The sequence below is a fragment of the Drosophila tropicalis genome, unplaced genomic scaffold, assembly GCF_018151085.1.
Source record: "Drosophila tropicalis isolate 14030-0801.00 unplaced genomic scaffold, ASM1815108v1 contig_878, whole genome shotgun sequence".
NCBI classification, from domain to species: domain Eukaryota; kingdom Metazoa; phylum Arthropoda; class Insecta; order Diptera; family Drosophilidae; genus Drosophila; species Drosophila tropicalis.
In genome coordinates, this window is record NW_027173374.1 from 7,988,023 (window position 1) to 8,002,133 (window position 14,111).

Consider the following 14,111-nt stretch of genomic DNA (forward strand, 5'->3'; position numbering starts at 1 on the left):
TTTTTGCTCTTTCTTTCTGTTTGTTGGCAATCATCAAAGATCATCCAATCAACTCCAGAAGAAGTTGGTTGGACCCTTTAACAAGGATAAGCCATTTAACAAAACCAAATCAAAGCGAATGAAAATACCAAAAGTTTTTCATGCAATATGCTAGCCGCAAGGAAAAGTAAATGAAAATGGAATGGAATAGTCGTCCAAACTACCATCTACTACTCCTCTTTTCCCTCATCCCTCACCACATTTTTCGTTTCACCATGCATTGTTAGTTGCTCCGCAAGAGCCAAACAAATAAGAAATTAGTTGATGCGAAATTGTTGCAGTTGCAACTGCAAAAGAAACCCAGCAACAGGGAAGATGAAAATGGAGAGGGAGAGAGAGAAAAGAAGAGCGGAACAGAAAAAAAAAAACTTTTGCGCTAATGTCTTAATGTAAAAGTTTATGTGGTGATGCGGTGGAGGCGGGTAGTGCGGTACAAGGGGCCCAGGATTACCTGTGTGTGTGTAGAAACTTATGGTAACTTTTTAGAGAGCACGTTTGATTGAAATTTGTGGCAAATTGCTTGAAGCTGCTCACTTAGATGAGAAGGGGCGAACGAGGTGCTGGCGATCACAGTCAAGAAAAACTATACAGAATGAGGCATAAAAGGCAGTCGATCTCACACTCTTATCATCAACATCAACATCACATCACACCAACCTAGAACACATTCTCGAGTCTAAATGGAACACGTTTCTGCAGTTTCTGCAATGGCAATATTGCCTCAAATGTTCCGATGGCAAAGAACAGGCAAACAAATTGCCAGCCATTACCGGCCAGAAGGGTGATTTTTACTTTGCACCAGAAGCAGCAGTTGTTGTAGCTCTTTCCACTCGCTTTGCTATTCGCCAGCCAAATTTGTAGAAATTGCAAGAGCTGTTGTAAAAACCAACAAACCAACCTATCGATGAGTAAAAAGCAACAACAACAACGACAACAAATGTGAAACCAAGCTGCCAGTCGATTTGTAATAGGTGATTTGGCAAAGGAAATTGAGACATCAATAATTGTGGCTTGCCTTTGCCTTTGCCATTGCCTTGGATCACTTTAAACTGGTTTCCTTGACTAAGCAGAGCATAGAAGAAGGCAACCAAACATGCAAAATATTGCATGGGCTTATGCTGTGCAGTCTACAGCATGCGAATATTGCGTATGCGCCACGTTGCCAACCTACAAAAACTCTACAGTAGCAATAGGGCTTTGGCATCGGTATTGGTTTGGTATTGGTATTGGCATTGGTATTGCTATCGCAATCTTAACGCTCTAATTGCCTAGAAATGCTTGTGCTAAAAGTCATTCTGTGGTTAGCTAGTTGTCCTTGTTTGGTTTTTATTGAACAAACCATTTGGCTTTGGTCTTTTACTTTTGTATCTGTCTATAGTTGCATATTCTTCCATTTGGTTTTTGTGTAGTCACACAAATTGAACGTTATTGCCACGATTGAACCATAAATGTTTTGTATTCGACGAATGCTTTCTGCCTTTGTAGCACCAAATCATCGCGGTTGTTAGACAGCAAAAATTTGATATGACAATTTGATGAAATTGCCGCTAGAGATTGGTTCAAAAAGCCCCAGTACATACACCAATAAAAACTACACCATTCCATTCGACACTTCTACAATGTCAACAAAACCAAAGAAAAAACGTCAATACAAACAAAAGGTAAATAAGAAGTACAGACCCAGACATAGCATAGAATTCGCACAAAGTCTAAAAAAAGGCACTGGTTGCGGAGGCCAATGGGTTGAGTCGAAGTCAATTCATGTCAATCAGAAGTAGAATCAGTTCAATCTGGCCAATATGTGTAAATGGCGTCGTAGAGTAAGAGAGTGAGAGAGCCAATTTTTATACATTGACCATTGACAAGTTGTTTCTATCTTTACGATTGTTAGAATTAAAAAGTTTATTAATTATTGGTTCTTTCAAAATTACAGTTTTTTAATTTAGAATTGAAAATTGTAAAATAAAGACTTTTATTTTTTCCCTTGACATATTTCTAATGGCTGTATAAAAAGATTGTTAATTATTTCAACTTTGTCGAGCGTTGTTTGAGTTGAGCTATGTGTTTCTTTGGCAATGGAAAAGCTAACAATAGAGCCCAAGACAAATTTACACACATGTGACGCTTTTATATATGTATATTTTATTTGCAGTCAAATTACACTGAACAGCTGTGCATTTTACATGAGTGCGACCCATTTAGGTCTCTGCCGCTTACATAGAACAAATTTTCATGCAAATACATATGAATTTTTAATCAAATTTTCAAAGCCTTGGTAGTGTTTTTGTTTTTTTTTTTTTTTGTTTAACTTTTGCGGCAATCCAAAGTTTTATGCAATAGTTTTGCGTAATTAACTATGCTAAAAGCGACACATACATACATGCATATTGCCCTAGAAACAAAAATAGTTGAGCAACGATTTGTAAAATAACAAAAAAAAAGAAGAGAAATTATAAGAAAGGGAAAAAGAATTATATTAATTTGACAAGCGCACAAAAGCAGACTATGTAATAAAGTTGTAAAGCGGTCACAAAACGACCAACCGACAAACTTTGCTCTGGTTTACCATTCTCTCTCTTCCTTCCTCTCCTCCTAGCTCAGCTTGGTCGTCATGCCCGCCAATTTGAGATGCCTGGACGACAACAAGTTGAACCAATAATTTACACAAATTGGCAATTTTGCTAGCCGAACCAACGTCCGTCAAGTCAACCGACGAAAAAGTCAAAATTCGGCCAAAACTTTTGCCACTGACTCGGTCTGTTTCTCTCACTCTCCCTCTTCCTATCGCATACAACTCAACTTGTTCTCACTTTATCGCATCTTTATCGGCTCCAACTGAAGCTTTGCAAACACGTCGAGAAATTCAAATGATAAGGCACAAAAATTCCAAGGCAATTGTGGGTGAGGCGGGTGTCAAAAATTGAAGTACGTTGGGTGTGGGCATCTTGGCTTGAGGCTTGAGGGTATGGCGCGTTATGACAACATAAACGATATTTACTTTTGCCTTGCTTTGCCATTTCTCCATTTCGCCAGCCATTTCTACATTTCTTTCCAAGTTCTTTATTTGAAGCTTTTGCTTTTGCTAGCTTTGCAATTTTTCTCCAGCTCTAGCGAGATGGTGCAAAAGTTTTCGACATTTTCTTTTTGTTCGTTTCGTCGTTTTGGTTTTTTTTGCACGTTTCTGCTTCATTTTTTTTATCCTATTTGAAGTACTTCAAAGATTTTAGCATATTTTATTTGAATACTTTATTTCATTCAATCTGTGCGTGTATGTATGTGTGTGTGTGCGCTTGTGTTTGTAAGGGTGAAAGACAGAAAAAGAAGGAGAGAGAAGGAGAGCAAGGCCAACTAGCAAAAGAACGACATGACTTTTTTCAGCTTTGTTGGGTCCCGGCATCCTGCCCCGCCATCCAACATCCGCACTTCTAACTAGTTTCTATGTCTTTGGTGCAAAGTTTTTCCTCAGCCGTTGTGAAATGAAATTTTTGAAAATTTTTCCGCGGGGAAATGAAAAAGTTTGTCCTAGCGGACACAATGCGGCCAGCACCGATTGCCTTTCGCCCCCACCTCCGCCTCTTACTCCGTTCCCCAATTGCCATGGCCTTTCCCCTTGCGTCCCAGTAGTCATAGTTAATATCACGCATACGCCTCTTATGCCCTTTTGACTTTTGCTCAGACTAGCTGGCTTCAGCTTCAAGCTCCAGTCCATCCATTCTTGTGTCAATGTGCACAGCGCACAGCAGCTGTCGGCAGGACCCAGGATACAGAGAACCCAGTGCGGCAAGCGTGGGATAAGCAATAAAGGATAATGTCATTCAATGTTTTGTGTGTTGAGCAGCAACGGCAGCAGAAGCAGCAGCGACAATGGCAATAGCAACAAGAAAAGTCGGAAACGCTTGCCATCATCAGCGTCGTTCTCACTGCCGCCGACACTGTCGCCGTTGTCATTGGCAATAGTTTCGCAGAGCGACTTTGTTGCTGTTGTTGTTCGGCTCCTTCAGTTCCTCCAGACAATAGTCAAAAATGTCTTCATGTACAACGCGACGCGCATAACGGAAATTCGCATTTGAAAAATACTTTCTTCATTTAACAACAATGTAAGGGAAGCGCAAGGCATCGGCACAGATCGGATGAAAGAGAGGAAGGTACACACTGCTTTGGTGGCAAAGTGTTGGCATTACTGTGAATCGTTTTCGTTATACGTTTTATAATGACAGCAAAGTGAGGCGGGGGCTATAACTGACTGAGGCTGGTGGTCTGGTGGATGATGATTGACAATGGGCGTCAATGTGAAACAAAGCAGTCACAAATGACACTAAAATAAACCGCTCAATGTGAATATATGTATTTATTCTTGAAATGGAATCAATTGTTTAATAAAATAAATCGATTTTTAATTATCTAGAGCTTTAGTAAAGAAAATACATTTTTTGAGCATTGAAAATACTTTTGATAATCAGCTTTTCATCTGTGTTCCATTGTGCTTTGTCGATTTAGAGTGTGGGGGTAGCAGCATCGTCTTGGATTTCATTGAAAAACTTTTCACATAAGTGTAAATATAGAGTTAAATTGATTTTTTTCCTTTCCATTCTGTTTTTTTTCTTTTTTAGTCCTTTTCGTAAGCTATAGTAAAACCATTCACTTGCAGTTTATTTGATTACATTTAGTTAGGCCAAAACTTAAACAGCTTTTTAAGTTTAAAGCAATCGATGTAGATGGTTATAACACTTATTTTTACACATATGCCACATATACACTGATGCTTGGGGGAATCATCACGTCGACAGCTCATTTTCATCAGCAACAGCAGCAGGACATGCGGTGACATTTCGCCTAAAGCATTGCGGGCGCATCGTATTTAAATCTAATTTTGTCACCCGGCATATAACGTTGTAGCTGTAGCTGTTGCTGGAGTAGTGGGGCTCATGTGTGCTTTTGACTCACTGTAATAGCGATTTCCTGTGCAACAGACGGTGTCAGCTGTGTGTATGTGGAGCCTAGTCAGGATGAAGGTAGTTAGGTAGATAGACAGACAGATGGACAGAAAGGGAGACAGACAGTCAGTCAGGCGAGCAAAAGCAGCTGCTACTCGTCATTGTTGCTGTTGTTGTTGTTGTTGCAGCCTTTGCACATAGGGACGCCGAGCCGTTTTTTGAGCACTTAAGTCAATTTTTAAAAGTTAATGAAATCGAAATGTTTTGATGCCACTTTATAGGTAGAACATCAATGCATATTTCTGCATACTTGCTTTTTCAAATTTTTTCAACACTTTCGAGAATAACATTGTTGAAAACCAGTGTTGGGAACAGAATGAATTCCCTTCCGTTTATTGCAAATTGTTGCTTCACTATAAGTGTATATAACTTTTGAAAGAAGAAAGTTATTGATAAAACTGTTGATGCAATTGAAAAAGTCGGGTTTGTACTATGTGTAAATATATTTAATTTGTAACAAGTTTAGGTGTGTGCCTTAAAATTTGTGTCATTCTGAGCAACTCGCAAAAACAAAACTTATAACAAAATCTTAACTTTAGGTAAAGTTTAAAAAAAATGTTTACCAGTGTGCAGTTTAAAACTTTTACTATTGGATAGAATAATCAATTCTTTGTAAAATATAAAAGTCTCAATGTCCACAAATAACCACTTTTTTTGCAATTTAACTTTTTAGCGAATAACCTCAAATTTCTGCTATGGACGCGATTTTAATATAGCAGGAAAAAACGATTAAGGAATAAAGCATATCGAGTTAATGTTCATAGGTTGCAGGCGCATGTAGTGTACAGTGCTCCAGGTGTGTTAGATGCGAAATTATAATTGAATACAAGGCGTTTTTTTTTTATTGCACCAAAACATATAGGACCAATTTGGATATTTTTAAGTTCAATCTTTTAGATGGCAGATGCATACGACCTTTCGAATAATAGGGAATACCTCCAATAACAGCACAAAAATCGTTTCCGCGACTTTAATGTCTCATTTATGCACACACAAAGAGTAGTACGAATCAGAAAATAAGGTTTACTACTAAAAGCGGAAAGGTATATTACAAGGTTGCTGGTTGCTATACATATAAGCCAAACCTTCACGCCAAGAAAAACAATAGAATCGCAGATTTTAAAAACACTTTCCGCATAAAAATGGACATTCCGAACCCTTGATTTTCTCTTTAAGCTTACAAAAAAGCTTCCAAATGCATTTAACCAATTCCGCGGCCGACAGAAGCAGTTGCTTGCTTCAAGTGTCTGTATTACTTATGCTGATAATGATATTGATCAACTTTAGGAACATTTTCTAGATTTTTCTATGAATCTTGGCCCTAAATTTAAAGAAATTATTAAAATCATAACGGTTGTATGAAAAGTATTGTGTTTGATAAAATACTTTGCATACTTTTTTGGGCAAAATACGGTTTTTTTCGCCGTGGAAGCGAGATGCCACGCCCATTATCTCTAAAAATAATTGCAAAATATATTTATTACCTCACGCAATGTAATGAGACTGAAAATTATTATAAATCATATATTTTTGAATAAAGTGCTCAAAAAACGGCTCGGCGTCCCACAGTGCTTTGTTAGAAGCGTTAAAAATGTCACAGAGCATTGCATACTTATTGGGGCGCGTGTTAATATACCCCCCACATCCCACTCCGCCACCATTTCCTACTCCTGCTGCTTCTACTGATAAACATTGCCGCCATTGTTGCCGCCAGCTAAATGTTAGGGGCCTTGTGCAACTGCGGCAAGCAAAATCTCGTTTATTTTTTTTTTTTTTCTGCACAAACACGGATGTATGGGGCGCCATCTTCTTTTCTCTCACTCACCTTTTGTGCCATGTATTTGAATTAGCTTTCTGCGAGTTGGTTGGAACACAACGGCTTGCAGTTGCACAAAAGCTTATTAGGTTTTCTCTTTTCTATTGTGTGTGTGTGTGTGTGTATGTGTGGATTTGTTTGTGTTGGGGATCGCAATACGGATTCCAAGTATGTATGCATAATATTTCTCCCCTTGCATATGCAATGCTTTGAGGTCGCGTGTTTATGGAATTCCACTTTTTGCTCTACCTTCAATTCTGTGACACTTTTCCACAATTCTGTTCTTTATCCATTTGACAAAGAAACGCTTTCCATTTTTTGCTTAATGGAAACAGCAAATGAGAAAACCTTCTGTGAAAACAAAGGCACCTTGAAAGCTCATTCAATATGCTGGCAACCATAAATCATTTTGCCAAAGCAAACATTACAGTCGACAATGCTGGCCATTGACCAATTTCGATTACTTGACAGCTGTCACTGTTGGCGTTGAAGAACCAAACTTAATTGACAACTAATAAGATATACATACATACACCCACATATCCAGATGTTACATCGGTAATGAGGCCGTAGTGGAAGGTGTAATCGGAATCGATTAACGACATAAGCCCTTTGAATTATCATATCCTTTGTGTTTACTTGTACAAATGGTTACTAACTTATTTGGCTTTGTAAGTCAATATTATTTGAAGCATAATTATAGTTTCTACATCATTTCGATTCTCAAGAATAAAATTACCAATTAAGATTGATGTATGTTAAGATTCAATCTTAGCTAAAACCAAGATTTAGTTTGTAAAAGTGTTTCTAGGAGCAATATTTGTAAATATTTATTTGCATATCTTTAAGCTCAATAAAATAATTCAAATATAGTTGCTTCTGCACATGAAGCCATATTAAAAGGTTATCAACTAAAGGTATAAATCATGCAAATCTGGTAATATTCGTTAACTAACATGCTTCGAGTAATATTATTTACACAAATGCTCATTCCGTTTTTTTTTTTTTACTTAGTAACTATGTTTAATTACAAATTGCTGAATGAGCAGTTTCTTCATCTCACACACATAGAAATCAGTGATAGCTGAATGCAGATTGAATCTGTATTCATTTCCAATCGCAATTAAACATATTCAAGTTTTCAACAATATTTCAGTGGATGGAGAAGAGTAGTGCTTGGGTGCTTGGGTTCATGGTAAAGTCCTTCCAATTAAAACAAATGTAGATATGGTCTCCTTTGTCGATGGGATTAATGTCAATGCTAGGTTTATTTTTACTTGGCAAACAATTATTTTTGGTCAAGATTTAATATTTCAGGCAGACAGACAGAGGAACTGGTAGTGCCTGTTGCCCCTGGCAATAATGCTGCATCTAACTAGATCTTCAAACTGAATGGGATTAGTGTTGAATCATTGTTATTGTTGTTGCTGTGGTTGTTGTCATTAGAGAAGGTTTTCAGCATGAATTGCTGTTGATTTAATTCAAGGGGCAATGCATTTTAGCGTCGAGTGGTCCATATGAAAAATGTACAGCAATATTGAGGCATATCTCGGGTCTCATTGCACTTATGCATATACATATGTATGTCCATTATCCTTTTCATCTATCCGTTTTATTGTTGTTTCGGAGCTTCGTCCTTGTTGTTGCTGCTGTTGTAGTACAAGTGGCATTGTAGCATAATTTCCGTTGAAAATACATCAAAATGCGCCAACATGGAAATCCCAATATATATTCATCCCCATATGTTTGCATCGCAGCCTGCCATATAAATACATATGTACATAAGAAGAACATACACACATACACATACCTGTGGTTAGTTAGCGTCTGTGTTTATATTTGTATTTGCATTTGTTGCCACACACACACACGCACACACATACACTCAAATGCATACAGACGAACAGAGCGAGAAAGGGGGAGACTGAAATCGACATATATGTACATATGTCTGTGTCCATCACATTTACCATTCCATAAGTATTAGTGTTTGTTTCTGCTCCACTCTACTTGCCATCCATCTGCTGCCCTTCAGTTCTCTTTTTCTCCACACCCTGCAACCCCTTTCAACCTTGCCATGGTGATGGTTTTTCCAACGATTTGACCTGGCACATTTGTGTTTGTTCATCTACTTTTGCGGTTTGCCGCTTTTCGCGTATATTTCAACCACATTTGTAGTCACTCCCGAGTTCACCTCTTGCCTATTGGACGCATGCCAAAACAGCATTCCCAGCATGGCCCCCAAGGCGCGAGAGACCAAAAGAAGGGATGGGGGTTTCGGCAGCAGAAGTCGATGCTTTACTCGAGTTCAGTTTTCACTGACTGGGCCTAAATGAAGGTAAACAGTTGCCATGAAATTTATGCACACTGCCCCGAAGGGTGCAGACGTAGGTAAGAGCATTTCAAGGAGTTTTAAGTTTCTAGAAATAGTATTTAATGCATATGCATGAACCTACTGCCATAGGTTTACTTTTTTCCCCCTCCCGGCATACAAAACAAACTGTTGCAAGGATTATTTACCCACACTTCCAACTTCAAACGGCAACTTCAAGCCGAACAAGTTTTGTTTGATTTCCAAGAATGACGTGAACCGAAAAGCTGCCAGCAGGCTTACGTATGTATGGTCGCATTATTTTAATGTTTATACATAGTTTTTGTAATTTAAATACATTCACTTATCGTTCCATTCGTGGCTTAATTCCACTTGTTTCAGTTTGCATAATGATGGTGCTCTCATCACTTTTTTGTAGTCCTTTTATTTACATGCTTGTATTATTATTATTATTATTATTATGAAGAATGATGCTGATGATAATGGTATGATGGCATTGTCTGCATTCATTTTGTAACCTCTGCACTCTGCATTCTGGTTTAATACAATTTTTCGTTTTGATTATAATCGGCAAATCTGCAAACATTTTGCAAACCGAAAACCACAGGAAATCCAATAGAAAATATCAGCAAATTGAAGCGCATTAACAACAAGCTATAATTTTAGTCAAATTAGTGCAAATTATTATCACAATTCGCAGATGGTACAATGTAGAATGGGGTTTTTTGGTGGGCGGACCATGTGGCGTATGCGCAATATTTGATATGCGCGCGTTTTTTCAATGAAATTCGGCAAATTAAAGCAAAACTACTGAAGTGAAATTTAATTGTATGGGGAATTGTTGCAGTTACCTCCCGTTCAGCTGCTTGCTACACTGGTCGTCCCTCAGGATGCAGCACGTATTTATTAGCTGACATGCATTGATGAAGGTCGAAAGAGAATGAAGACAACTACTGCAGGGAAGGGGTGGGGCCAAGGCGGAAGATGCGAAGAATGGGTATAGACGTGAATGTAGTACGACTCCCTCAGGTCGCTGATTGACTCACGATTATGCAATAAAACAGCAGACGACAAGGAGGACAACACCCAACAAACAACGATGCGAAATGCGAGTGCCACTAGAGACAATGGCCAACAGCCCTGTCTCAACTCTGCGTCTATCTAAATGTATAGATGTATATGTGTGTGTGTGTGAGTGTTTCATTGGCTTCATTTCAGCGCCAGCTTTTCAAAAAGCTAAAACTTTTTTATGTCCAACTCATTAAAAATGTGCGCCAATGGACTTTATACGGGTCCTGGTCCAGGCAGTCCCTTCTTTCCAGCAGCTACCCTTAGTCCTTGGTTACCGCATGCTGTGCAGCATACAAATACAAGCACAAACACACACAGAAACGGAGCCTAGCTTTTGGGGAATTTTCGTCAGATCCTTTGCCCTTTGCTGGCATGGATTTCATGAATGGATAAGGGGAAGAAAGGCAAGATGAAGGCAAAGCCAAATGCAATTTCCAAGTTTTTAATGTGCGAAATTTCTAATTTAAGATTTACGATATTTTTATGTTGAATTACATTTCCCCGTTTCCGCAAACGCTTTTTCATCCACCTTCTTCTCCTCCTGCTGCCGCTGCCGCTGCTGTTGCTGATGTTTGCTCATTTTCATTCGCTGGTGTTGGGCTGCGAATTTATGTATAACGCCTCGGGCTGCTTTATGCTCGTTTCCATGTTGCCACGGCTTTATTGTGAGGTCAGACCTCTCCACTCTATCTCTCTTTAATTGTTTCCAGTCGTATAGGCAAAATTTTAAATCTTAATTATAACCCACCTACATGGGTACTTGGTTCAGGGGTCAATAGCCGCCTCTTGATGCAAATTTTATGAACTGGAACTTAATTGGCCAATCGTCGCATTTCAAAAATTACGACCGCTACAAACAAATAGCAGACACATAAACTGTATTTCTCTCTGCTTTCTATTTTTCTTAAATTGTTTTGCCACTGACCAATTGGGTGAAAAAAACACAACTTTTTCCCATGGCCATTACAAATTTTATGCACAATTGTGCATAAATGGTATAGGTTATTGCCAAATATCAAACAAAGTTTAAATTGTTGGTAAATCTTGCGATTTGAAATTTACAGGAAATTATCTAAGAAGAAATATCTAAGAAGAAAAATCAAAAATATGTAATTATATAAATTGCAGATTGAGCAAATTTAAAACGATTCTAAATTCACCCCAAAAGTCAGGAAAAAAGAGGTTTGTATAGAAGTGAGGACAGTTTACAGAACACGTACTCATTGTTAGTGAACAGACAGAGAACCGAAAAAAACCACAAAAACCGTATCTCAATTGCAATCACTCAAAACAACGGAAATGACGCTTAGCACAACTTCCTATCGTTCAGACGGACAGATGGACCCCAAATAACCATGGCCCCACAGACACAACGTAGGTTGGGGGACTAGCGACAGGAGTTGGGACACATTGCTAATGCTATGGAGGGCGTCTAGTGTCCTCTATTTTATTTCATTTCATTTTGGTTTTTTTTTTTTTTTTTTGGCATATTTGTCAACTACGTTTCCACTACATAGATATAAAACGCTGTGGGGTAGAAGGGTATAGACTACCACGCCCACCACACCGGCAACTACAACTTCTACTCCTAGTAGTAGCAGCTAGCTGGCACATTCAAGTGCAATTTCCTTGTAATGCGAAACTATGTCATTTCGGCACGGATGAGGACGAGAGCCAAAAAGCAGAGTGGCTGGTTGCAATAACCAGAACTAGAACCCCAGACCAGGGAATACATTCTGGCATGAGAACCTAGACAGTTTGTCACTGCGCGTGCATACAAACATGACACGTTGCCACATTTGTGTTTGGACTTGGGCGACACTTGTGTCCACCTGCGCCCAGATGCAACTGGATCAAGAGCATTTCCCCCACCTCTTGGTCTTCGCTCAGACACTATACGTGGGTGTATGTGGGTGTGTGTATGAGTGGGTGTCTCTATGCATTGAAAATAGCCGGAGCAACAGAAATAGCAGCAGCCTGCGGTCGACTTTACAGAGGTGGCAGTCTGACAAGCGGCATTTGATAATGTCAAGCCCCAAATCAGCAACAGATACCAAGCAGACGACATAGGCCCAAACCCAAAAGCAGCTTGGTTGAAATGGCACATTGCAATCGCACGATTTCAGCAAGTGGCAACTGTTGCCAGCTTTCCGGCTCAAGTGTCTGTCGGATTCATCAAGTGCACTGAGTGTGCCACAACACCATCTGAAACTCTTCAGTTCCGTTTTGCCGTTTGCCGAAAGAGAAATGCTTAAATGGACATTATCTAACTCTTTCCTTTTCTGTTTTTCTATATTTACAGAACAGTTTCACATTTTTGTGGGTGATTTGAGTGCCGAAATTGAAACGCAACAGCTGAAGGATGCATTCACACCATTCGGAGAAATATCGTAAGTGCCAAAAAAATATACGAAAAATTAATTCTTTATAGACTTAAGTGCTTTTTAATTACGGATTTCCTTTGGTAATGCTTCTGTATAAGCTATCGGCACATTAACTTCAATCAAACAACATTTTTCTGCACTTGTGCTATACACGACCGAAATGGGAAAATTGTTAAATAAACAAACAAATGGCGAGTGAAGAAGCCTATGGCCAGGCCAGTCTACGTTCAGCTTAATTAATAATTAGGGTCAAAAAGCACTTTTTTCCCTGACAGCAGCCGCAAAATGTGTACTCTATATGCCGCATATAATTTGAATATATCAGCTATTTACCTTTTAGTTTTATTTTCACTGCTACACTTGAAAGAGTATTGCAAATTCGAAATGGCCAAGTTTACCTTTTTTTGACTTTGTTTGCTAATAAAATAAAAAAACAGGGGAAAAAATGTTCTGTTGAAATCAGGACACAGTCTGGCCCCACAGCAACGAGCAATAAATTAATAATTTAATTTTCGACATTCTTTTTTTTGTTTTGTTTTTTTTTGTATTATTTTCTGTATATATTTTTTTAAGCCTGGAAAATGCAATGAAGTCCGTAGCCCCCGTCAACGAGGACGGTACGAAACCAAAGTAAACAAACGCAAAGTGAATGCCACAAAGATGAAGAAAAAAGAAAAATATATGTATTAGAGTAGAAACAAGGAAAAGCAAATAAAACAGATTTATATAGACCAAGAAATGCCGAGCAGGGGGAGCAGTGAGCGTGTTCCGCGGCTCTTTCATTTGCCACTTTCTTAATTAATGAGCAGTATTCGAGCCGAAACGAGTCAAGCCGAGACGAGCTCTTGCCTGGCCCCCAATTGCAGCTACTTTACCCCACTTACTTACTATCCTTTGCTTTATTCATATAGCCCCAGCCCCAAGCTATTTGCCCCAAATTTTCGTTTTCTTACTACTATTTTTTTTGTTGAACTCATTTAGCTAGGCAACTATTTATTTAAACATTTAATGGTTTTTGGCCTTTTAAGTTATGTAATTCGCGGCTGCTTCTTGCTGCTCATAATGGCAGGCAAATGGTGAAAATGAAAATTTCCCTTCTAGAAAATAATTACATTTTTCATTTGCACCTCAAGTAGCCAAATAACCGCAAACGAAAAACGGCGACTGCAATGATAAAGCTAAAACCCCATTTCGGATATCCTATCTTTATGCCAGGACATCGTCGTCGTCCTTGTCGTCGTTGTCATCTTCATCAACGTCAACGTAGTCATCGTCTTCGACATCGTCTAGAACGTTGCCTTTTAATTTATTGCTCTTGCTCTTTATGTTTTGAGTGCCCGCGTGGGAAATAATCGCAAATGCTCTGCCGCTGTCGACGTTTGCTGCCGCAGTTTACCTACTTTTCATCATCAGGTTAACAACACTCATGGGTAGATTTTTCATTTAGTCGTGCATAAAGAGCAAAATTTATACAA

The 14,111-nt window shown here is 38.8% G+C and overlaps 1 protein-coding gene across 1 annotated transcript in view; it reads left to right on the top strand.

The window, feature by feature from the left end:
• The window catches only part of LOC137585156 (uncharacterized), a 92,011-nt gene that overhangs the window by 39,381 nt on the left and 38,519 nt on the right, over positions 1 to 14,111 (top strand). The window contains 1 exon segment of the mRNA XM_068300815.1: positions 12,555 to 12,642. Coding sequence (XP_068156916.1) covers positions 12,555 to 12,642 — 88 coding nt within the window.